We start from the raw sequence: 23641 nt of genomic DNA, 5'->3' as shown, positions 1-23641 counted from the left end.
TTTACATTCCAGAGTATGTTCCAAAGGATTAGGTTACCAGTGTTCAACCTCTGGATAAGTGGAGTGTTACCATGTGTGGACTGGGTCCTTACTGCCTTAGCTTTCCTAATGAGGCCAAGGTCACACATTCAAACCACTAACTCAGATTGCAACCACAAAGAGAATATGCCTCCATTTCCACCATTGTCAGACAAGGAATTACTGAGTTTCTCATACCCTGTCAAGGAAGGAAGCAACCAGACATCTCTAGTCAGCACTTTCCTAAAACATATCACTGATCAGGCCAGGGGCCCTCTGTTCCACGTCCAATTAAGTCCAGACTTTTCAATTCTGCCTTTAAGGCTTTTCAAAGTTAGCCTGATCTTTTATATTCCTGTCTACAGACACTATCTTCTACGAACTTAGACTTTGTCCTATGTTCTTTTCTATAAATACGCCCTGTACCTTGAACCTTTTTGGTATAAATTTTTTCTACCAAAATGACTTATTAATCCCCGTAGCTATCAAACTTCTCTCAAATGTCACCTCCTCAAAAAGATCTTTACCTTCTGACTCCCGAATCTACTTTATTACTATCTCTTATGACACATCATATCCTCCCTTGTCATATCTTTCCCATTTACTGGATTCCTATCCCAAATCATTCCCTAAAATGTTTCAAGCTGCTTACAAAGATAGATATAAATATTACAAGACAAAATAAATTATAAATAGGTGAAAAAAACTAAAGCAAAGGACCAAAAATAGTAGGAGTAATATATGGAACCTGTTACCTGCTATCTTTTTCTTTCATATATATGTGTATGTACATGTACACGCACACACTTATTCTTGAATTCAACTGTAGGCTCTCCTTGAGGATAAAGATAGTGCTGTGCATATATTTATTAAATAAATTACATTCTTTCAAATACCTAGGAGACTTTGTATACTCACGCATCAATTAACGACGGGAATAGGTTCTAAGAAATGCTCATTAGGTGATTTCGTTGTGGTAACATCATAGAATGTAATGAAGGGGAATAAAATTTGCCACTCCAAAACGTGACTCTTTAACATGAAGATTATCTTAGGCTGATTATTTTTAAGAAACAAAAGACTCAAAAGTTTTTCTTGTTACCTCCTCCCTAACTGTCTAAAAGAATTCAGATTAAAGAAAAACCTTTCTCAGGAAGTGAGCTATCACCTTAGCACAACATGAACTAGATGGTAGACAAAGAGGAACCTAGAAAAGCCTGTTTGTTGGGCTCCGCTCTGTGTTGTTCTATTTCCGTGTGGCCAAAAACCACTTGTTTTCCAAACATTTGCTCCTTTTCACCTACCTGTGAATTGCCTTCCTTCCCTTTGAAGTCCCTGACTCTCCTGACCCCCAAGGTCTTCTTTTGTCTTTAGATTAGGATGGTATTTAAAGTTAAGGCTTGGGGGCCATTTTGGTGAGTTACTCTGTTTTCCTGGGTTTCTCCCATGTACACATGTTATTAACCTTGTCTTTCTCCTGTTAATCTGTATCATGTCAATTTAATTCTTAGAACAGCCAGAAGAACCTAGAACGGTAGAGGAAAATTTCTTCCTTCCCTACAGACCTAGATGGTATAGCCTACTAGACCCCTAGACTATATGGTACTAATCTTATGGGACCACCATTATATTGCAGTCCCTCATTGACCAAAATGTCATTATGTGGCACATGACTGTAATCTAGAAACAATTTCAAAATGCCCTTTTTTAAAAAAATTATATTTCTTATAAATAAATTACATCCTTTCAAATACCTAGGAGACTTTGTAATCTAAGAACAATTTCAAAATGTCCTTTTAAAAAATTATATTCCTTTATATGTATACTCACACATATGTGTATATATTCTCAAATTTAAAAACGGCAAGCAAAGTGAAAAAAGCCACCAACATATAAAGGAGTTATGTTCGTTTTGAGCCACTTTAAATGTCAATAAAATAATCAAATTACTCACATTTAGTGTCAATAATAGCATTAATGCTATTCACATTTTAAATAAATCTATACCATTTCTCTTTTGGTGGAGACCTAGGAGTGCTCAGAGAATAGGAAGAAATAATTCCTCCTCCTTCCAATGCCTGGAAGAGACTGGCAATGGAATCTGGTTCATATGAAAAGAAAACAGGCAAAGGTCTCTACGATCACTAATGTACAGAACCAATCCTAAAATATTAGTTCACATTCACTTGGATTTCTTTTCACTACTAAATATATTTGGGACACATCTGCTTTGGATTACAGACACAGATAAACTCTATGAAAACATTAAATTGCCAAAAATCCTACCTGAAGGTTATAACCCCTTATCCTTCAGACCTTTAAAACTGCAGCAATAGATAGTAGCTTTTCGGGGAAATAAGGTTATTTTTTTTTCTCTTTCAAAATGAGAAGAGAAACATATTTCTTTGAAGGAGGAGAGGCTAAGAAAGTGAATACAGTATTTTTATAAATTGAGAAATTTGCTAACCAAAGGATTCCTGTACCGAATCATTTTACAGTGGAAATCACTATGCTCCTAATTTATTTCCTTCATTCATTAACAAATAATATAAAAACACATCCTAACTGGTCCTTCTTGCTTCCAGGTATACCCCCACTCCAATCCAAACTTTTATTCTAATATAAAACACTAATATAAAAGATTCCTTTTATACTAATCTTCCTTGAATATCACTTAAGTCAACAAGTGTTAAGGGCCAAATCACTCCCCAGTTCAATCTTCAGTCACTTCCTATCACTTCCTTAGACAAACTTACACTATTAAGTCCAACTGTTGCCTTACTGACACCCAGAATGTTTTTTTCTCTCATTTTTATTAGTATTCTTCCGCCTGAAACATTCTCCTTCAACTTAAAACTTTCAAAAAGTAAGTTCAAATAACACTGCTTTCCTGACCTACCAAAGGTCAATTCTATCCCATCTGTGAACTTTGAATGCAATTTCCTATGTCATTTTGGAGACTACAGTTTTAGTTACAGTCTAAGAAACATTTGTAGCACTATGTCAGTCTTAACCTCTCTGTATTGTTCCTCCATCTACACACCAAGGGTTGAATGAAATCTCTAGATTTCTAGCTCTAAATTTCTGATGCTGATTTTCTATTTCATGTCATTTAAAACTGTCATTTAGCTTATATTATCATATAGTTTCCCCACGTATATGTTGTATACACTCCTTGAGGGCAAGAATCATGTTTGATTACATCTTTGTTTACACCATTACTACATATAATGATTTACACCTAGTACCTACTCAATAAATATAGCCATTTGATAGGTCGGTGAGAGAGAGACAGAGAATTTAATATAACAGGTACAGTAACATATCTGGGAAGAACTGAACCTTACCCCTGTCTATCAAAACAGCTGTGCATGTAATGGTAGAAGGACGGCAAAGTATTTGGCAGTAATTATATCCCTATCCTGGATGTTTGTGGGGTTTTTTTCTGCCATATGTCTGAATTCACTTATTCAACAAATATTTCAGAACATACCATGAGCCAGGCACTACTGCATGCAGTGGGAATAGAAAGGTAAACTAGACAGGTAAGGCCCTTGCTCTCATGGAGCTTATATTCTCGAGTACAAGAACAAGACTAGCATCCCCACCTAGACTTTCAAGATCAAAACCAGTACCTGAGGATATAATGAGACAAGAAATATCTGCAGTTCCTAGTGCCTTCCAATGCATTTAAGTTGACTGAGGAAACAACAGTCAGAACACCTTGGTTCTGATCATATGCTACAGAAGCAAAGAGCACAAAAGTCGTTAAGAGCACAAACTCTGGAACCAGATTGCCTAGATTTAAATCCCTGCTTCCACTTATTAGCTATGTGATCTTGAATAAGTTACTTAATCATTCTATGCCTCAGATTCCTTACCTGCATAATGGGGATAAAAATGGTACTTATACCTCATAAGGTTGTTCTGAGAATAAATAAGTTGATATATGTAAAGTGCTTAGAACAGTCTTGCACATAATAAGCACTAAAATTTTCAAGTACTCCTACTATAACTATTACTACTATTATTACTAAATTGTTGTATAGCCTGTCTATGAATAAGCCAAAAACAGTACATAACACATAGTAGGAACTCAATATTTAATCACTGACTGAATAAATGAGCCCAAGACTCAGTTTCTTCCTCTGTGAAAATTGAACAAAAGCATCCTATCAACTTTAAGACTGGTAGGACTCAAGAGGACATAATCTATTTTAAAGTGCTTTGTTAAAAACAACCCCATAAAAATCATACAGGAGTAAGGTTTTATTACCAACACCACCAGAAATATATTGTAGCCTTAAGATAGCAAAAATTTAATGCTAGATATTATTTCCATTATATGCTTATACCTTCAAAGTATTCCTAACTAGTCAACATGCTGTTTGTTACCACGTGAAAATACGCTAAGAAAGCCTAATAACTAAACAAATTAGATAGCAAGATGAGCTGGGAGAAAATGAAGTCTCATCAACAATGAGCAATTTTATAATCAATCCATCTATAACTTACTCAAAAAAGAATACTCAGGCATATACACAGGGTATCAGAAGTTCTTCAACCTGAGCACTGAGCTGATAGTACAAAAATAATCTGAGAGGCCTGGAAAAATAAGACGCTACCTCACCTGTCTTATCCTTTACTTTATGTCTTATCCTTTACTCTATGGCTCCATGCATGAGGAAGGGCAATACCATTCACCGTGATCTAAAGCGAATCCTTAATAAAATCAAGCCACAATAAATCTCCCCAGTCAACACAAATATGGCTTTAAGCCAACCAACCAGGTTTAACACTGATATTTCACAAAAAGGATATGAAAACCTTTAGAAACTCCTAGAACTAGCCTCTCATGATCACTGTACTACAACAACAGATTCTATATCTTCTATATTTTTTTTTAATTATCCCAACCTTAAAAGTAAAGTCCTCATCTCTTAAGGCTTTTTTACTCCTATTTAATACTCACCAATTTAAATTTACTGCTAATTCTGATCACTGTCAAAGCTTTATCACCATTCCTCTCCCTTTACATAACCCACAACTTACTGGTTTAGTAACAAGTAACTACAATGACTGTAAGTAAAATAGATCCGTTAGGAATTTTACACAAGTAGTTAACTCAATGCTTACTAAACTGTTTAATAAAGAAAACTCTCTTAACACAAACAAGTAGTATTTTACAAGTTAAAATGTCTATACTTTCAACAGTTGAAACTGTACCAAAGGACTTCTAAGGTAGATATTTAAGAATCGTTATATGCTAAATAGCTGAACCAGTCACAAGTAGATAAAGAAGAATACTGATATTCTAATTTTAAATATATGGGATTTTTTCTTGGCTTTATTCAAGTTGGGGAACTTTTAATGGCATAAACATAAATAAATACAAAATAAGCATAAACATAAAATACTTGTTAAAAGCAGCAACTAAGCATTGCTTTTTCGCTCACAAACAGCAAAAAGTAATCAATTCTCGATCATCTCTATTAAAAGAGAAAATAGTGTTGTCACATGATCTATAAAGAACTTATTTACCTTTCAAATATATCCTAACTGTTTTTAAAAAGATTATCTTATGCCAATATTAAAAAAATATTTTCTTCGTTTATTCATTAAGCAGATTTTTACTGAGTACCTACTGTCTGTAAGGCGTTGAAATATACTTCGGATATACAGCAGCAAAACAAATATTGCTGCTCACGAAGCTTAAACAGATATGAAACAGATAATCACAAAAAACAAAAATTAATTAGAAACTGTAATAAGCATTACAAAAGAACAAGGTACTATTAAAAGTATTAACAAAGAACCTAAGTTTAGATTGGTCTGTCAGAGAAGGCCTCTCAAAAAGTGATAGTTAAGCTGTAAGGAAGAAAGGAGGTAAAGTGACACAGGGGATACGTTCAGGCTAAAGGAACAGTATGTGCCAAAGCCTAGAGGAAAAAGTAAGAATGGATGGCAACTTGAGGAACTGAAAGAAGGCAGCTGGAATGGAGAAAGTGAGGGGGAAAGTAGCATAATATGAGGCCAGAAATAAGCAAAATCAAAAAGTAATTACCCTAAAAGAAATGGGAAGGCTTTAAGGGGTTTTAAGCAAGTGAGTGATATGAACAGATTTCCATTTTAAGAATATCATTCTGACTACAAGATATAATATTAGAGAAAGGCAAGAATGTATGCAGGAGGCTGAAGCTACTGCAGTACTATAAGTGAGAGTTGAATATGTTATCTTAGACGAGTTGTAGCAATAGAGACAGCAAAAAAAAGATGAGTTCAAGACATATTTTGAAGGTAATGATCAGGAATGTAGAGGATGAGGAAAAGGGAGCTATAAAAATGACTCTCAAGTGTCCAAAGTGAAGAAGTAGAGTAAAAAATATTTACTAAAATGAGAATGACTAAAGGAGAAAGAAATTTGAGAGATTCAGTAATGAAGAGTTAAATTTATGATCGTTGAGATTGAGAGCCTATGAGAGTGCAAGTAAAGATGTTATGAAGGCAGTTGTCTGTTACCAGTCTAAAGCTAAGAAGAGAAGTGTGGGCAAGTGATGTGCATTCAGCAGTTGATAGCATACAGACTATTTAAAGCCATGGAACAGATGATTACCTAGGGAAAAGGTAGAAAGTGGGAAGAGGACTCAGAAATCCAAAGAAACTCCAACACTGAAAGAGACTGAAAAGGAGTGGCCAGAAAGGTGGAAAGAAACTAAGGCTATCACTACAAGCAAAAGAGACTGAGTGTTTCAAGGAGGGAAAACTACAAAGGTCAACTAGGCCTAATGACACTGAAAGGTCACATAAGATTTCCAGGTCAAACTGACTAGTAAGAAAGAAATGGTGGCCAGGGAGGACATTTGAATATATATGAGACTAGTAGGCCAGCCCCGTGGCTTAGCGGTTAAGTGCGCACGCTCCGCTGCTGGCGGCCCGGGTTCGGATCCCCGGCGCGCACCGACGCACCGCTTCTCCAGCCATGCTGAGGCCGCATCCCACATACAGCAACTACAAGGATGTGCAGCTATGACATACAACTATCTACTGGGGTTTGGGAGAAAAAAATAAATAAATAAAATTATAAAAAAAGAAAAAAGAATATATATGAGACTAGAAAAAAAGTCAACCTAGAATCTAAAACTCATAATAAAATAGTTCTACATTTTTTTTCCTCATGCAATTTCTCACAATGAGCCATTAAAGCATATTCTTACCATGACATATTCAACCCTAACAACACGGTGACACAGCAAAACCAACCATGAGGGCTCCAATATTGCAGTGTGGTTCTAATATTGCAGCACCAGAACAGGTCATGCTTTGCAGAGTTTCATATTTTTAAAGTAAACTTTTTAAACCAGAAATAAAATCTACTTGTTTTGCAATTCTGAAGCCAATGTTACAAAGATTGAATTTATAATTTTATTTATTTTTTTTTTATAATTTTATTTATTTGTTTTTTTCCCCCAAAGCCCCAGTAGATAGTTGTATGTCATAGCTGCACATCCTTCCAGTTGCTGTATGTGGGACACGGCCCCAGCATGGCCGGAGAAGCAGCGCGTCAGTGCGCGCCCGGGATCCGAACCCGGGCCGCCAGCAGCGGAGTGCGCGCACCTAACCGCTAAGCCACGGGGCCGGCCCTGAATTTAAATTATTAGAAAATTAAAATGGTTTTCCTGAAAAGATAATTTTCATACAACTTTCAAAAGAAAAAACATGTTAAAATTAATTCATTTAACATTTGATTCCTACTGCATTCCAGATACACCAGTGATGATTTTATACACTTTTTTCTCACCAAGGGCTTATAGGTAAATGTTGGTATGTTCTATGATAATTCTATTATTTGTACTAACACATAAATCAATGAAGCCTGCCTTTTTTCAGGTTTTCAGCCACTCTAATATTATTTATGGGCATCAGCCTTACCTCTTGTTGGCTTTTATAAGTAGTAGAAACAGCACTAGATTTTCAATTGGAAAAATGGCTTTTAATCCTACCTCTGCTTTACTGCTATGTATGTAATCTGAGACAACTCACTTGGCCTCTCTAATAAACTAAGTAAGCTTCAGTTTATTCACCAGTAAAACAGAAAAAACTTAATTCACAAGGTTGTTGAGTTAGTTAAATGTGATAATAAATATTAACCGAATCTAATTCTAACATTTTTAATCACTTCTGTGAACTGAAATACTGACTTATATAGTATTCTTGTTTCTGCTGAATATAAGCCAATCAATTCCACTCTTAAAATTTATATACTCATTATAGATCAAATCTTGGAGCAATGACTTTCCTAAAATTAGTATCATTCTTTACATTTAATAGTGCAGTATTCTACAGTTGAGATAGATGTGCAGTAACAGTAAACACACACATCTCCTTTATATTCCTTTCCTAAAAACCCCACTAAAATGACAGAAAAGGAATTTAAAATATAAAGACATAAGCCTATAAAAATTGAGAGAACAGGTGAAAAGACAATAGCAACAAAAATTTGGAAGCTGGAAAGCAGATGGTTGAGTGACAAATGACTTAAGCAAACACTAGAAAATCAAATCTTTAGCAAACAGTAGAGAAAGCCAAGAACAAACCCAATTTAAACCATAAAATCCCCAAAAGACTCAAGAATTGGCAGTACCACATACATCTGAAGTGGGATGTGGGGGAGAGAGGGTGCTAAAATAAGGAAGATTGTTTAAAAGCCTGCTTAAGAAGCAACCAGCCCCACAGATCTCAACTGGCCCTCCCCAACAAAAAACTGAAAATATATTGTTTGGAGATCATAAAATACAAGATCCCAGGACTGAGGAAATCAGGCACAGCAGTAGGCAAGAGAACATAACTGAAAACAGGGTGATTCAGTGAACAAACACACATGGGGATGCTAAGACTCCCCAAGACCTTTTACCCTACTCCCCCACCCCCTCCCATGGCCAGAATGCAAACAGGCCTTCACCTACAAGCAAGAAATCAGAAGAGCCTTCTATAGGGAATCTAACCAGACTGGAGGAAAGACATGAAGATACTGACATCAAAAGTCCTCCAACCAAACAGCCCAGCCAGGTACCATACAATGAAGCTAATAAGACTCTCTGAGAATTTCTAATCAGCATTTTACTCCCTATACTTACACACAACCACCAACCATCTAAGAAAGGGTATAATATGAAAGATAAAGACCAAAACAATAAAAACTAAGAAAATGAAAACTGGAGGACACAGATCACACAGGGAGAAGAAACCTTTAAAAAAAAAAAAACAACTAATATTTATATATTCAGACAGCTAAGAGAAAGTACTATCATTATTAGAACAGCATACTATTTTTAAAGAGCACTGACAAAAACAAAAGCTCTTGGAAATCAGAAATATGATAATAGATGAAAACTCAATAGAAGTAGAGCAAAAAGAAAAAGAGATGGAAAATAGGAAAGAAAATACGAGAAAATTAGAAGACTGGTCAAGAAGGTCCATTATCTCAATAAGAGGAGTTTGACAAAGAAAAAAAGAGAGAAAATGGAAAGAAATAATCAACAACCTTATTCAAGAAGTCTCAAAATTAAAAGATGTTTCTAGACTGAAAGGGCATACCAAGTTCTCAGCACCATGGATGAAAAGACCCTGACAAGAACCCATCATTGTAAAATTTCAGAACACTGGAAACAGATACAATCTTAAAAGCTTTAAGAGATTTAAACAATGAGAAAGAGGAAGAAATAGGAGGATAAACATGGGTAAAGAAAAGGAAAAACAAAACACACCCAGGTCACATACAACATATGAGGAATCAGAATAACTTCAGACTTCTCAAAAGCAATAGGAAAGCTAGAAAGCAATGGAGCAAAACTATAAAATAATACAATTTCACATCTAGTATTCTTTACCTAATCAAAGAGTCAAACAAGTGTCAGGGTAAACTAAGCCCATTTTAAAACATCAAGTAAACCAAGAATGAACATGACATGGGTCACTGGAAAATGGAGATCCAACCATAGAACAAAGTGAAGGGAATCCTACAATAGTTGTGTACCAAGTCTAGAAAGCAAGCAGTCCAGAATGGAAGTCAGAGGGATACAAGAGAGACTTCCTCAGGAAGACAGAATTGTTAACAATATCTGATATGTGTGAATATCTCAAGAGACATTGGATGAAAAACTGAATTAGTGACAACTATAGACAAAACTAAGCAAAGAGGAGGTGGGTAGAGAAAATGAACTCCAGCCAGATCACTCTATGGTAAAGCTAGCAATTGACAAGTCACACTGAGAATTTCTTATCAGCTCTTTAGTCTCCTACACTTAAGCGCAAGCAGACAACCAAGAATTACCAGACATCTGAGAAAAGGCTCTATCACAAAAGGTAAAGCTCCAAACATACAAAAATGGAGGGAAAAGGCAACTTGGAGGAAACAAACTATGATGACAAATGAAAACTTGAGGTGGGGGACCCACTAACATTTCTATGTGCAAAACACTATATAAAAATATATATACTATATATACTAGATAACTGGGGTGGGGTGGGGAGGGAGGTGAGCACAGGACATTGTACAGGATATGAAAAGTAATCATATTTTACAAGAATATAGAATAATCAATAGTGATATAATCATAACAATTAAGAGGAAGAGGTACCAGGAGGGAAGGGGACCAGCTGAGTAGGTGATGACAACAAAGTTAAATCTTCATTTCCTACCCAGAGAATTAATAAAGCCAAAAACAAGGGCAAGGAATATTTTATTTAAGACACATATATATAGGGCATATGAGTTAGACACAGTTCTAAGGTCTTATAAAGTTTAATTCTTATAACAACTCTATGAGGTAGGTACTATTATCCCCATTTTTTAAGATGAGCAAACTGAGGCATAGAGAAGTTAAGTAGTCCAATGTTACATAAAACTAAGAAATGCCAGAGGAAGGATCAAACCTACGCAGTCTACTTCCAGAGTCCATGCTCCTAACCATCTAGTTATGCTGCGTATCTAGTAACAATGCACGCCTGTTATTTAGAGACTAGGCGGTAAATATCACATAATCATCTAACAGAAGTGCAAGTGACTCCTGGGAAAGGGAAAATGGAAAGCAAAGGGGCAGTTTCATTTTGATAACCACGTAAACTATCTGACTCTATAAATGTGCAGATACAACCTAAATAAAAATTAAAACATAATATTTTACAGTTAAAGTATTTTATCAGATACTACCATCCTCAGAAGTAGGCAAAATAAGTATTACTCCTATTTTATAGATAAGAAAACATTCATTCCTCTTTAATAAATACTTGAGGGCCTACTATATAACACCCACTGTATTTAGAAGATAGATTATCAGTTCACTCAAGAAATGGTGAAGTAAAAGAGATACAAAATGCAAGTCTTTTTCTTCATTTTTTTCAATTTGTTGTGTAAATTATATGATCCTGCGTCTCTAAAAGTTGTGCTTAAGATGAGAGACAATATAAATTTTAAATTATGATAGAAAAAGCACAGAAAGGTCTGCTCACTAATTCGTTCAAAAAATATTTAGTTCTTGCCCTTGAGGACCTTACAGTCGTGTGGGGAAGGTGGGTAAACGTAATTATAATTGAATGTGTGCAGTGCCTTAAATAGGGGAACACTAAAAAGTGGTAAGGAAACAACATGTCCTGGGTGAAGAGAATGCTTCAAAGGGAACATGTGGCCTGAGTCTTGAAGGATGAATAGAAGTTTAACCAATTTCACTCTAAGAGGCTGTACTAATAATCAGAAAACATAAAAGACTATAAATCAGTGTGAAATACCTATGTCTTTCCCATCTTGTAAAGGTAAGTTCATGTTGAAGGTTAAAATAAGACATTAAGACCTTTCAATGAGAATGATTTTTAAAAAACAAGATGTATAATCTTAATGCTTGATTCATATTTCTAACCTTTATAGTCTCTCCAGTGGCCAACTGAAAGCATTTTTCACATGCTTAATCAACTATTTAAAATTTAAAGTGTTAGAGTATTATTTCAAAAGATGACTAAAGAATAACTGTCCTTCATTTGTCCTACCACCAAATGTTTTATTGTTCACGTTTTCTAAGTCATAATATTGAAATAATGTACCCCTTTCTCCCATGAATAGGTGACCATGCCCAGAAGATACAAGTGACACGGAAGCTAACATAAGAAAAGGTAAAAAAAATTTTTAATCATTATCACTTTTTTCTCTTGTAGATATTCTCAAATTCCCTTCCACGGGCAAATTTAAATGAAATAACTTTTCTTCTTCCAAAGTACAGTGATAAAAGAAATAATCTGCAGTAAAACAATAAAGAAAATAATATCCATATTTATCCTTTCTGACCTTCACAGATATTTTAGGGCTGAAACATTCTGATTTTTCAGAATTTAAAGGATAACCTCTGAAACAAAAATTTTCCAGTCTGATGACTTAACTTTGATGTTAACTAAAAGTCTCAAGGCTCAAGCAGGTAATAAATTCGAAACAGGTACAGTCAACTCAAGTTACTTTCCACCAACATTTAATCATATTTCTATCTTTTTATCCCTTTAATTCCAAACCTTTCTACATAATTTGCCCCTAATTCATCTTTATCTCAGTTAATATATAGAAAAATTAATTTTATACTAATACCTTAAACTGGGACGCTATCCCTACAGTTAAAAATCTTGCTGTAAGTAGCAACATTTGACTTTAACTGTCTGGAACAGCAAGTTGTGGAAAGCTCTATCATGCCGCCCTACCTACCACCAGGAGGAAAAAATGGAGCAAGTCATGCCAGGAGACCACAAATGGTAATTAACAAAAATCATGGCAGGTTTGAATTCAAAATGTGTGGTTTTCATTTGTGTATTTCACCCATTTTTTACAGATCACACTCTTTAGATTTAAAAAATGTTAATATTTGGGGTAAATAATTCTTTAAAATTATAGGTAAGTATAATCAATTACAGGTGAGTATTAGCATGATAAAAAATTTAAAGTTTAACAATAATTATAATAGGAGTATTAACTACCTTGTAAAAGAGGTCTACCTTTGAAAGTACAGTTTTGTACACGATAAACAGCACATTTGGTTAAATAACAAGATTTTAATTATATGAGTGTCAGAAAAATAATAAAAATCTTGAAAGACAAGATTTTAAATTATTTCAATTAGCCATGCCTTTACCTTACATCTTTTAAATAACCAAAAAAAACATGAAAACCTCACTGAAACATTTTGCCTTTCTTTTTCCAAAATTGCAATTCTTTTTGAATATGCTCAATTTTCCCAAAGTGAAAACCACAAAAATACATTTAGAATATACATGTTCCAATTGGTTTGATTAAAGTTCAATCACAAAAATCTCCAACTAATACTAAAATAATTAAATATCTTTTGACCTTATTCAAATTTCTACAGTGAAAATGAATAGCCTTTGTCATAACTCCTATGATATTATTTTGATCAAGGTTAGTCAGACTGGCAAATTTGTGAAAAGAACATTCCTTTAAAAATCAACTTAGTTTAAAGCAATGTAGAATCATGAGAGAGTTCACAACTTTTCTAGCCAGTCGGCTTCAAAGAAACAATTTGATTCAATAAGTGTGATTAGCACATTATTTCCAATCCAATTAAGAAAACAATGGTTTAGTAATGTATTTTAGGCTTTATGTATTTTTTTGGTAAAGGAAGAAGGGAACAGGTAGAGTAGATTAGCAAGAGAACAAAGTCTTATTTTCACACCTCTATAAATATAACCCCTCAAGATTTTCTTTCTTTACTCTTTAAAATGGCTACCACCCTGATTAACTGTGCAAAAGGAAAAATGTACAGCATACTACTATTAAAGATAAATCTGGTTATTTTGACAGTGCATGCCCTTCTTTCCTACAAAATGCTTTTTAAGATTACCATTCCCTTAGTGTTCAGATAAAATGACCATTAAATACACAAAAGTTGGTCAATTACAGTATGAGGGCAACCTATGTAACCCAGATTAGGTCATCTTTCCTATCATGTCTGACTAGGAGAGGCAGGTAACAGTATCTTTCACAGACTAAGATCAACACAGGAGAACTGAAAAGGACTGTCCAGTCTAGTAAAGGAGAAACAAATACGGTAACCACAACCCCCACCAAGAGATGATCATAGACTTTTAGTAATTCAAAAGAATAGATTAACTATATGACTTAGCAAAAGTTAAGTTTCTGTTCGTAATTAATCTTACTAAAAAGCATTTTATAAATAACAAAAATCACTTGGTGCCCCCAAACCTGTTCTTAATGCTCACTACTCTGTCAAATATTATTTACATATTACTTATACCATTTCCTATCCACTCTGAAACCATTCAATAACACTCTTGCTCTAGAAAACTTACCATGAAAACGCACTTTCACATACAAAAATGAATATATGCTTTACACTAATTTTGTGCATATATATACATAGGTACTAAATAGATTTACTTTGAATCTGTTGAATGTCTGCAGAAACATAGCATGATCTTACCTCTCATCCTCGCCATCCACCAGGGGTGTCGTCAGCGGTAGCACCTTCAACGGGAAAAGAGAAGCAGAGGCTGCTAGGCTGCTGCTACTCCCATCTGAAACTGCTGACATTCCCCCACTTTCACCACTGATAGTCTGAGGTAAGCCAACTAAGGAGGGTTCCGCTGGGCGCCTGGCATCTTCAATTTGGCTTCCAATTGCCTGAGCTAATGATTGTGCAGAGAACTGAGTAGAACTTAGTGGTATCTGTTGTGCCAAAGGCAAATTTATATTAGATGCTATCAAGGGAGGTTGACTAACACTTTGAACCAAACTACCATTTTGAGTGGCAGGGGTTTGTGCTATATTCTGTGATGGAACCAAGTTTGTTGGGGCAGAAGGCATTCCAGAAGGACCAGTTGAACTAACCTGATTTGTAACAGAAATACTGCTAGCAGAGGGCAAAGGACTAACTGCAGGCAACTGCTGAGGAACAACTCCTTGAGCTACTGATTCTACTCCTTGTGGCTGGGGAGTCACAGTTAACAAGGTACTCTGGGGTGCAATGACCAACTGTTGAGGAAGGCTTGAAGCACTAGTTGGAACTCCCTGATGAATACTCGCAGTTTGAGCAGGTGGAACTATTTGTTTAGATGGAGGAGCACCTTGCTGAATAACTGAAGGTGTGACTTGGGTACAGGGTTGCTGCACTGCAGTAGGTATGTTTGCCTGTTGACCAATATTTGCAATTTGACTGCCAGTAGGTACAGCAGATACTGCTGTTTGAGCCTGGCCAACAGGCTGGCCAGATGCCCCTGCAGGTTGTGCTTGGACTGCGGCGGGCTGCACTGGCAGCTGGATACTCTGTGGCTGAGCCATAGGAATTACCGTTGTTCCTGCTCCCACTCCTGCAGAACTGGGCTGCCCGGAGGACACTGCTGTTTGAAGAATCGGCTGCTGCTGTACATACTCTGAAGTAGGATTCTGAGTCACTGATTTACCATGGCCTGAGGCCATCTGTGGAGAAACAGTCAGCTGCTGTTGTCCATACTGTAACTGTTGGGGTGGTGCCCCTGGAAGGGGAGCTTGCAGTGGAGGAGTTGTCTGAGAATATGGCAGTTGGGGTTGAGCCAAACTGGAAATGGAAGGCTGCTGACCTAAAGCTGAAGTTACACCAACCACATTAACAGATGATGGCTGGATACCAGTTGCAGCACTGATAGTGGCTTGCAGAGGTACTGGTTGAAGACCTTGCTTTTGCTGATAGCTCAATTCTTGAGACGGTAATTGTACTTGTGCCATCTGGGACTGAGAAATACTCTGTGGTATACTAACTGCTGGAATACTCTGTGGACCAGTGCTACTGAAATCCATCTGTTGAAGGGCCACACCTTGAAGAGCTGGTTGCTGCTGCTGCTGCTGCTGCTGCACCACAGTAGGGGCTCCCATCTCTCCACTTCCCACACTCTCTGTGTAGTGACTCAGTGTGCTGACACTACTGCTCACTGAACTCCCACTAGTGCTCTCCCTCTCAGAAGTCACTTCTATTGGGTTCTGTTTTACAGTTTCCACCACTTTATTTATCACACCTTCTGTAGCAGGTAAAGCATTTTCTTTTTCATAGAACTCAGTGCAAGTCCATCTACCTTTTTTAAAGGGTTCAGAACTAGAATCTAACTTCACAACTCTGAACCTTGACGTGTTAACGGTTGGTTGTTGCTGCTGACTTGAAACTGATCCCACAGTCATCCCTGCAGCTGCATTAGGGACACTGTTAATAACAGCAGAGGAAGAAACAGTACCATTGCCCATGCCACTCAAGATATTCACATTAACACCGCTGCTAACTCCAGGCCCAACACTCACACTAGCAGCACTAGGAATATTGCTTGCATTTATGTTAGCATTACCAAGCATGCTGCTTGTCACATTAGGATTAAAAGTACCCACAGCACTAATGTTTACATTATTCATCGTATTAGTGCCAGTAACAGAATTTATACCTATACTGCCGGTAGTACTCAGAGCTCGGATATTAGTCATTACAGATGCAGGTGAGCCACCCGATGATACAGCAGAAGTTGGGGCACCTGGTATAACACTGTCAGAGCTTCCAGTTGTAGAGAGTTTTCTGGATACTGGGCTTGAGGGTGGCCCTCCAGGAACGGATGTACTGGCCACACCAGTATGCGATGGATGGTGGTGCCCATGGTGGAGGTGGTGCCCATGATGAATGTGATGGTGGTGATGGAGGTGGTGTGGATGAGCATTCCCATTGATCACAACATTCTGTTGTGGAAGGTGAGGCAAATGAGGCTGAGGAAGGTGGGGCTGGTTGGGAGAGACTGCCCCAGGTGTCTCAGCTTCCTGGAAGTTATTTAGAGTCTCTTCTGAGGAGCTGCGTTCAGGCTCCCCTAAGTCAGTAGCCCTGGAAAGTGACACATCAAGGATCTCGGAAGAAGACAGATCTTCCGTGTGCGATTCATCCAGATCATCATAGCTCTCAGTGTCCTCTGCTATACTGTTGTTAGAGCTGATGCTGGCGGAGATCTGAGCTGGGGTAACGCTAGTTATCTGGAAGCCACTTTTCTTTTTCATTTGAGTTCCGCCTGGCGCAAGAGGCTGTGCCTGCAGCTGAGCCTGCGAAAGGAGGTTCAGGCTTTGTGGAGGCGGAGGCTGTGGTCCCGACGTAGAAGATGCTGCAAGAGGTGGCGGCTGGAGCAGCGATGGAGGCGGAAAATCCTCGGAAGATGTGGCACTACTACCAACGCCGGTACCTGCTGCACTGAGAGCAGAGGCGCTGCCACTACCGCTGCCCCTTCTAGGGAACATTGCCGGGTGCGCCATCTTCCTAGCACTAATGTCTGCAGCGGCCGCGGCGGCGGTGGACTCAGGCGGCTGGTGCATTGTGTCGGGTACCGGGGGGCGGAGGAGGCGAGTGCAATTTCCTTCTGCACCGTAATCTTTGTATTCAAGACGCCTAGGAGGAAAATGGGACTTGACGCTCGGCCCGGCGCGATTCCTCCTCCTCCTCCTCCTCCTCAGCCGAAGGCGCTGGTCGCTGCTGCCTTCGAGGGCGAGCTTCGGGAAGGGAGGATGAACGAGGGTGAACAGGGCGGCCGGGGACCCGAAGGGGGGACCCCTTCAGTCCTTCGCCATTCACTTTCCCCTCTAGTCTCACACCCCCCTTTATATTCCGCTTCACGTGGGGTGCGGGGCAGGAGGGAGGGGGGAGAGAAGGGAAGGGGGAGACCCGGGCAGGGGGTGGGAAAACTGAGAAATGCCCACCTTCTCCAGACAACTCAGAAGCCACCTCAACCACTTCTCCCGGCGCGGCGGCGGCCGCTGCAAAACCCTCCCGGCCGCTCTGCACGAAGGCAGCGCGGAGCGAGTGTCGCCTTCCCCTCGCCACCCCCCGGCGCCGCCGCCGCCAGCGAGCCCCGAGCTCAGTGTCGCTCAAACCTCCCCTCCCGGCCCCGCTGTCCCCGCTCGGCCCTCCCCCCACGCCCCGCGGACCCTTTCAAACCCCCTGGGCTCGCGGCGGCTGCTCCGAGAGGAAACGCTGGCCGCGGCTGGGGCCGGGGCGGCGAGGCTCGGAGCGGGGCGGCGGCGGGGCGCCCGGTACGGTGAACCCAGCAACGAGGCGCGGGCGGGCGCGCAGAGACGCCGGGTCCTCGCGGAGCACGGCCGGGGCGCGGCGGCGACGGTGGCAGCGGGAGCCCAGGGACCGCTCCATCACTGGCAGCCATGGAGCCTGAGCATTTTCCTCCCTCAGGGCAGGCGCCTCGGCTCGGCACACGTCCTCGGGGAGGAAGGGGCCGGCGCCCAAGCCTCCGCGGAGGGCGGCGGGACGTGCGCTAGCGCGGAGGGGTGCGAGCCGCTCTGGTCCTCTTCCTCCGCAGCCGGCTCGTCCTCACCCCGCTGCTCCCGCGGCCCGGGCGGGAGGGGGCCGCAGGCGGCGGCGGCTCCTTTCTCGGCGGCGTTGGTGGCCAGACGGGCTGGTGCAACGCCTGCAGCCGACGCCGTTCAAAGGAACGAGAGGTGGGGTTGGTCGGTGTCGGCAAACGGGGCGGGTGAGTGGGTGGGTGCCGAGGGAGGGCGGCGGGCGGGGAGGGGGCTGTGGTGGTTGTTACTAGTGCTCTTCTCCGGCGCCGCCGTATCCCCCAGTCTCTCGCGGCCGCGAGAGAGGAGGGACCAGCGCCCGAGCGCAGGAGGAGGAGGGGCGACCGCCGGCGAGAGGAGGCGGAGGCGGTGGCGGGGGGAGGGGCAAGCAAAGGAGAAGGAAGGAAGATGGCGTCTGCGCATGCGCCCCAGCGCCGCAGACATAAAGCCGGGTCTGGCGGAGAAGGAGGCGGCGGGTCTTCGGGACTTGCCGAGCGCTGGGTCTCCTAACGGAAATTGCCGAGGGCTGGCGGAGGCGCCGACGCCTGGGGTGGTGGGGATGGGGAATTTCGGCCGGGGGAGCGAATCCGGGTCGGCCTGTGCGAGTCGGCCCGAGTGGGGGTGGGGGAGGGTGCGGGGCGCGCGCGCAGGCTAGGTGTGTCCGCTCTTTTCTCACACGCGCCGGCGCGCGCGGGCACGCGGCCGGGAGGGGCCCGGGGAGGCTGCTGGAGCCCCGGGTCTCGGGTGTACGCGCCCTGGATGGTGTCCACCCCGCCTGTGGAATTGGTAATAAGGCTTTTCTCCGCAGCAACAGCATCACGAGTTTCAGTTCCCAGGAGCCCGCCGCCGCCGCCACCGCCACCGCCACGACATGAGTCAGGCTTTCTTCCTCGGCGCGTGGCGGAGTCCTCCCCCTCGCCGCACCTGGGCTCGCCCTCAGCCCGCGACGCCCTCGCCGCTTCCGAGGATGCCCCAGCGCAGGGAGCTGCGGGGTCCGCGGAAGGCCGGTGGTCTTCAGGATAGGTGCTGCCTTTTGTGCGAAGGAGTAGTGGCTGCCATGCGGTCCCCTCGCCCTTCGACGGGCAGGGGCGAGCCAACCGTGTAGATGTTGCAGCTTTTTCAGTTAACCACCCGAGCTTCTCTTCTCTTTAGAGAGGGAGTGCTTGCCTTCCATCCTTACCTGGAGGGAAGAAGCAGCCCAACCCAGTAAACAAACTGACCTCAACAGGTGGTGCTTCTCTCCAGCAGGGATGGCTTTTCGTCTGATTGTCCAGGCTGTAGCCCCGCAGGTTTGACTTAAAAGGCGAAGTGGCCTAGTCGGGGTGGCAGCACGACTGCAAGGATAAATGAAGACTATCTCTTAGGGTTAGAAAGGAAAAAGAGCCATCTGCAATTCCAGTTAAAAAATAAACAACAAAAAAGAAAACCTGCGTGGGTCTGAGCATAGTTCCACGGAAGCAATGTTAGGCTTGATTGGAGACAATTTACTGGAAGTGGCTTCCCTGGCGTTACTCGTCAAAACATTCTAGCTCTAAGTTCTTTTTACTACTAAGCGAGAATGTACCTCTCGCCCAGGAATTAAAAAATAGCAACAAATATGGAAAACCCCAGAGAGAAGTTTTTATTTTTTTAACTTAGGATGTTGGGGGACTAAACGTTTATGGTTAGACCTCTGATTCAGGATCTCACAGACTTACGGATCTACAATCCTATTTCAGGAGCTTGTTAAAGCATAAACGGCTGTAGTCTTTTGCACAGCTGTCTAAGTTTTGGTAGACATCTAGTTGTCAATTCAACATGTTACCTTTAGGTTTCTCTAAACTTTTTCCCTCATTCCATCCCTCAAAAAGTTAAGAATATCACCAATCTCTTACATTATTAATAGAAATACACCCTCAACATTATTGAATAGAAATACATCCTCAATATATCAAAGCTATGATGTATTGTTGCTGCTTCTGTGGTCTCCTCCAATAAACCCAAAAAAAGCAGGACGGCCTTTTTTTGCTTTGAATTGCTAATGAGGAGCTCTGTGCTAGGTAAAAAGTAGGTGCTCACAAATATTGAAAGTGGTATGGTAATAAAAATCAAGTACATTTAAAAGATTGTACTTGTTTTATGATATTCATTAATTAGTACATGAATGATTGTATTTTACATAGCTATGGCCATTTGTGTATTTAACAAAAATAATTTCTTTCATAGTACTCCAATTTTTGTTGCAAGTGATATGCCTGGTTAATGGCTGCCATTCATTGTTGAAATGCAAATCTAACATGCTTTTTCAACAGGTTTTGAATGGAAAACAGAAACTGTCCTAACCAGTGGAAACTGCAGTGGAATGTAGATGGGCAAAATACATTTCTTTGGACTGCAGTGTGAAAGAAAACACTCTTGATCTCTCAAAATGTTGCCTTAGGTCAAAGTTTTAAATTACCCCAAACAACAGCTCAACACCCCTTGGGCCACTTAAATACCCCCTATAATTGTGCTGATGTAACTAGAAGCAGAAGAAACACAAATAATAAAGTCTTACCCAAAGTTGACAGAGTGAGTTGTTGAGATGACCCTATAAAAGCAGATACTTGTTGTAATAACCAATAGTAAAGGGTATTGTTGTTTTTGGCTGTTTTGATGTTAGGGATTGGGTATATAATTTCTTTTTAAAGGAAGTTTTTAAAAAAAACTTTATCAGGATAACATAAGACACAAGAAAATATGATCTTTTCAAATGTATTTCATCTTTGTCTGCCATATCACTTTCAAATTCCTGTTTAGGCTGCATCAAGTCTCACTAAGATATAAGAGCAACTCTGCAATCATGGAAACCTGAGTTTGAAAAATGTGTCTCTCTCTTTTTTTCTAGTTGCCAGCAATTCTGTGACCAGGAATACGTGAATACAAGTACATTAAAACAAGCAGAGGCACTTGGAACAGCCAGGTGTTGTTATCATGTTACCACCTTTTAATAAAAAAAGTCTGGATTTTTTTACATTAATTTTAAATACATACTCCTACATGTAATGAAGTCATTAAATCCTTTGAGACTAGTACTTCGAATTATCCTTTTGAAAGACTGAATTTCACCTGTTTACATTCTGAAGGTGTAGCTCTGAATTACTGTCCATTGACAAAAGATTACTCTGTAGTGCAGTGTTCACTTAAATCTGGTTATTGCACCATTGCAAACCAGCATGTATGTTTGGCTGTGTTTAGTGTTTTTTCTACCATAAAAGAGAAAATTTGCTGAACATTATAACACAATTTACCTATTTGTGAGAACTGTGAAATAGAATGGCTGTGAGTGGCAAAGATGGATGTTAAAGAGAAATGTGTGCAGAAAACATGCCACTGTTCCACTCCAGTAATTATTCTGGCTAACCAGTGCTTCAGTCAGCCAATATTATCTGTAACCCTTACATGTCATCTGAAAAAAAAAAAGTCATATTTTTAAGCATGAGTTATAAACTTGTAAAACATCAGACATTTTTACATATGAAGAAACTTATGCACAGAGGCGTTGCAGCAAGTTTATAAATCAATTTGCTCTCTAGAAAATTGTTTAAATGAAACGAAAAGTAGTATGTGCCATTTGACTTTTGTAAGTAGCACAAAAAGCTTATTTTGAAACTTTTCATTCAGATTTCAGTGAGAATAGTTTAGCTTATAACTGATTAATTTTTGCAGCATTTGTTAAATTTTCAATATAAGTATTTTTCTCGCCAGCTAAACAATTTTATATCCTCAAAGGAGATAAGCTTATAAAACAAAAAAAATACAGAAATTTGAATTTATGGTTTAGAGGGCATACTGATACTCATTTAATTTTACTTTGAGGGAGGAGGCCTTATTTTAGGAGTAAGAGATCACAGAGATGTTAAATAACTTGTCCAAGGTTTATGCCTAAATATGGATACTCAGGTCCTCTTAATTTCAGATTCCATGCTTCTGTGTTGAGGGATTTTTCTGAAAAACCAGTCTGAACTCTGGAGACTAGTATTTTTCAAAACTCTCTTGGAAATTAATGAGTGTTCCTTTAATGCTTTTAAATGTCAAGGAAGATGTGCTGCACACACGCTAATTGCATACAGCATTTCTTTTACATGAAGAGGATAAAAGACTTTTTCCCTGTTTGAACCAATGTAAATGTTACAGCTTCTTCTACAGTCAGTCTTTTCTGACTTATGAATGTGTTAATTTGGAGAATTTTCCCACAACTTAAAAAAAAATCATTTCTAACTTCTGCTACAGAAGTGTGAAGTAACAGTGAAAAAAAATAATTTGTTAATTTAGATTTTTTTTTTAAGTCTATAATCAAATAACCCTCCAAATCTCCCTGGATGATAGCTAATGTTTATTTAATGTCTACCCTATATGACACATTGTTCTAAATGCTCTCAGTGTTTTATCTCACTTACTCCTCCCAACTGTATAAAGTAGGAACTATAATTACCCCATTTTACAAATGAGGAAAGTGAGATGCAGAGAGGTTGAGGTCTTCCAACTTGGCAAGTGGTGGGGCTAAGATACTGATCCCTGCGGTGTAACCACCCATTCACAGCTGCCTCCAAGACATAGTGTTCAGTCAGGCTCCTGTCAAGTCTAGCTCCCAAGTTACATTTCTACAGAATACTCATGTTTTAATTTTTCTAATTAGACATCTCCAAAGAATCTAGGAGCATCATTTTCTCTTGATGCAGAGACATTCTAAGAAAGAGTGTACATTTTAGAGACTCTACTGTGGCCACAGGAATTGGACATAAATGAACAGAACAACAATTTGATAAGTTGAATGATCCTTCACTGATCAAAAACAGATGTCAAATGCTCGAAAAAAGGCATTAATCACACATAATTGAGGAACACTGTCTATATAGGACAAGATAAATGTTTTCCCATTTTAGCAATTAGCATTTATTGAACACGAGAGCCTCTAGAATAGAGACTATAATAACCTAGTTTTTCCAGCATGTTCTAAGGACCAATTTGTATTTGTACATTTTTTTAGAGACTTAAAGTTACAGAAATAAACGCATTTATCATATTTGTTTGTATCATAATTCTAATAAGGCCTATGTCCTTCCACCATACCTGAACCAAAACCAGGTCAAGAAGTACAAACAAATCATAGCAGCCAGTATTTCTTTGTATTTAAAGATTAGGTTCACAAACACTTAGGTATATCTCAAGTCTCAAAGCTCAAGGGAAAAGGAAAGGCTGTTGAAATCATTCTGTAGTGTGGAATTTTCCTTTAATCATTCATTATCTCCCTCT

At 39.8% G+C, this 23641-nt stretch overlaps 1 protein-coding gene across 10 annotated transcripts in view; it reads right to left on the bottom strand.

Moving 5' to 3' along the window:
- TSC22D1 (TSC22 domain family member 1) overlaps positions 1 to 18332 on the bottom strand; it is a 132944-nt gene extending 114612 nt beyond the window's left edge. For 5 of the 10 annotated variants that reach the window (XM_058548205.1, XM_058548206.1, XM_058548208.1 and 2 more), the window contains exons 1-2: positions 18002 to 18332; positions 14508 to 17465 (exon numbers count right to left, since the gene is read on the bottom strand). In XM_058548205.1, coding sequence (XP_058404188.1) covers positions 14508 to 17465; positions 18002 to 18234 — 3191 coding nt within the window. In that variant the 5' untranslated portion in view covers positions 18235 to 18332. Of the gene's footprint in view, positions 1 to 14507; positions 17567 to 17773; positions 17951 to 18001 lie in introns of those variants that run through there. The other 5 variants (XM_058548212.1, XM_058548213.1, XM_058548214.1 and 2 more) reach the window with 3 other exon arrangements.
- Positions 18333 to 23641: the final 5309 nt, after the last annotated feature.

The sequence above is a fragment of the Diceros bicornis genome, chromosome 9 (genome assembly GCF_020826845.1).
Source record: "Diceros bicornis minor isolate mBicDic1 chromosome 9, mDicBic1.mat.cur, whole genome shotgun sequence".
Classification (NCBI taxonomy): domain Eukaryota; kingdom Metazoa; phylum Chordata; class Mammalia; order Perissodactyla; family Rhinocerotidae; genus Diceros; species Diceros bicornis.
The sequence above is the reverse complement of the archived record's forward strand: the minus strand, read 5'-3'. Positions and strand labels throughout refer to the sequence as shown.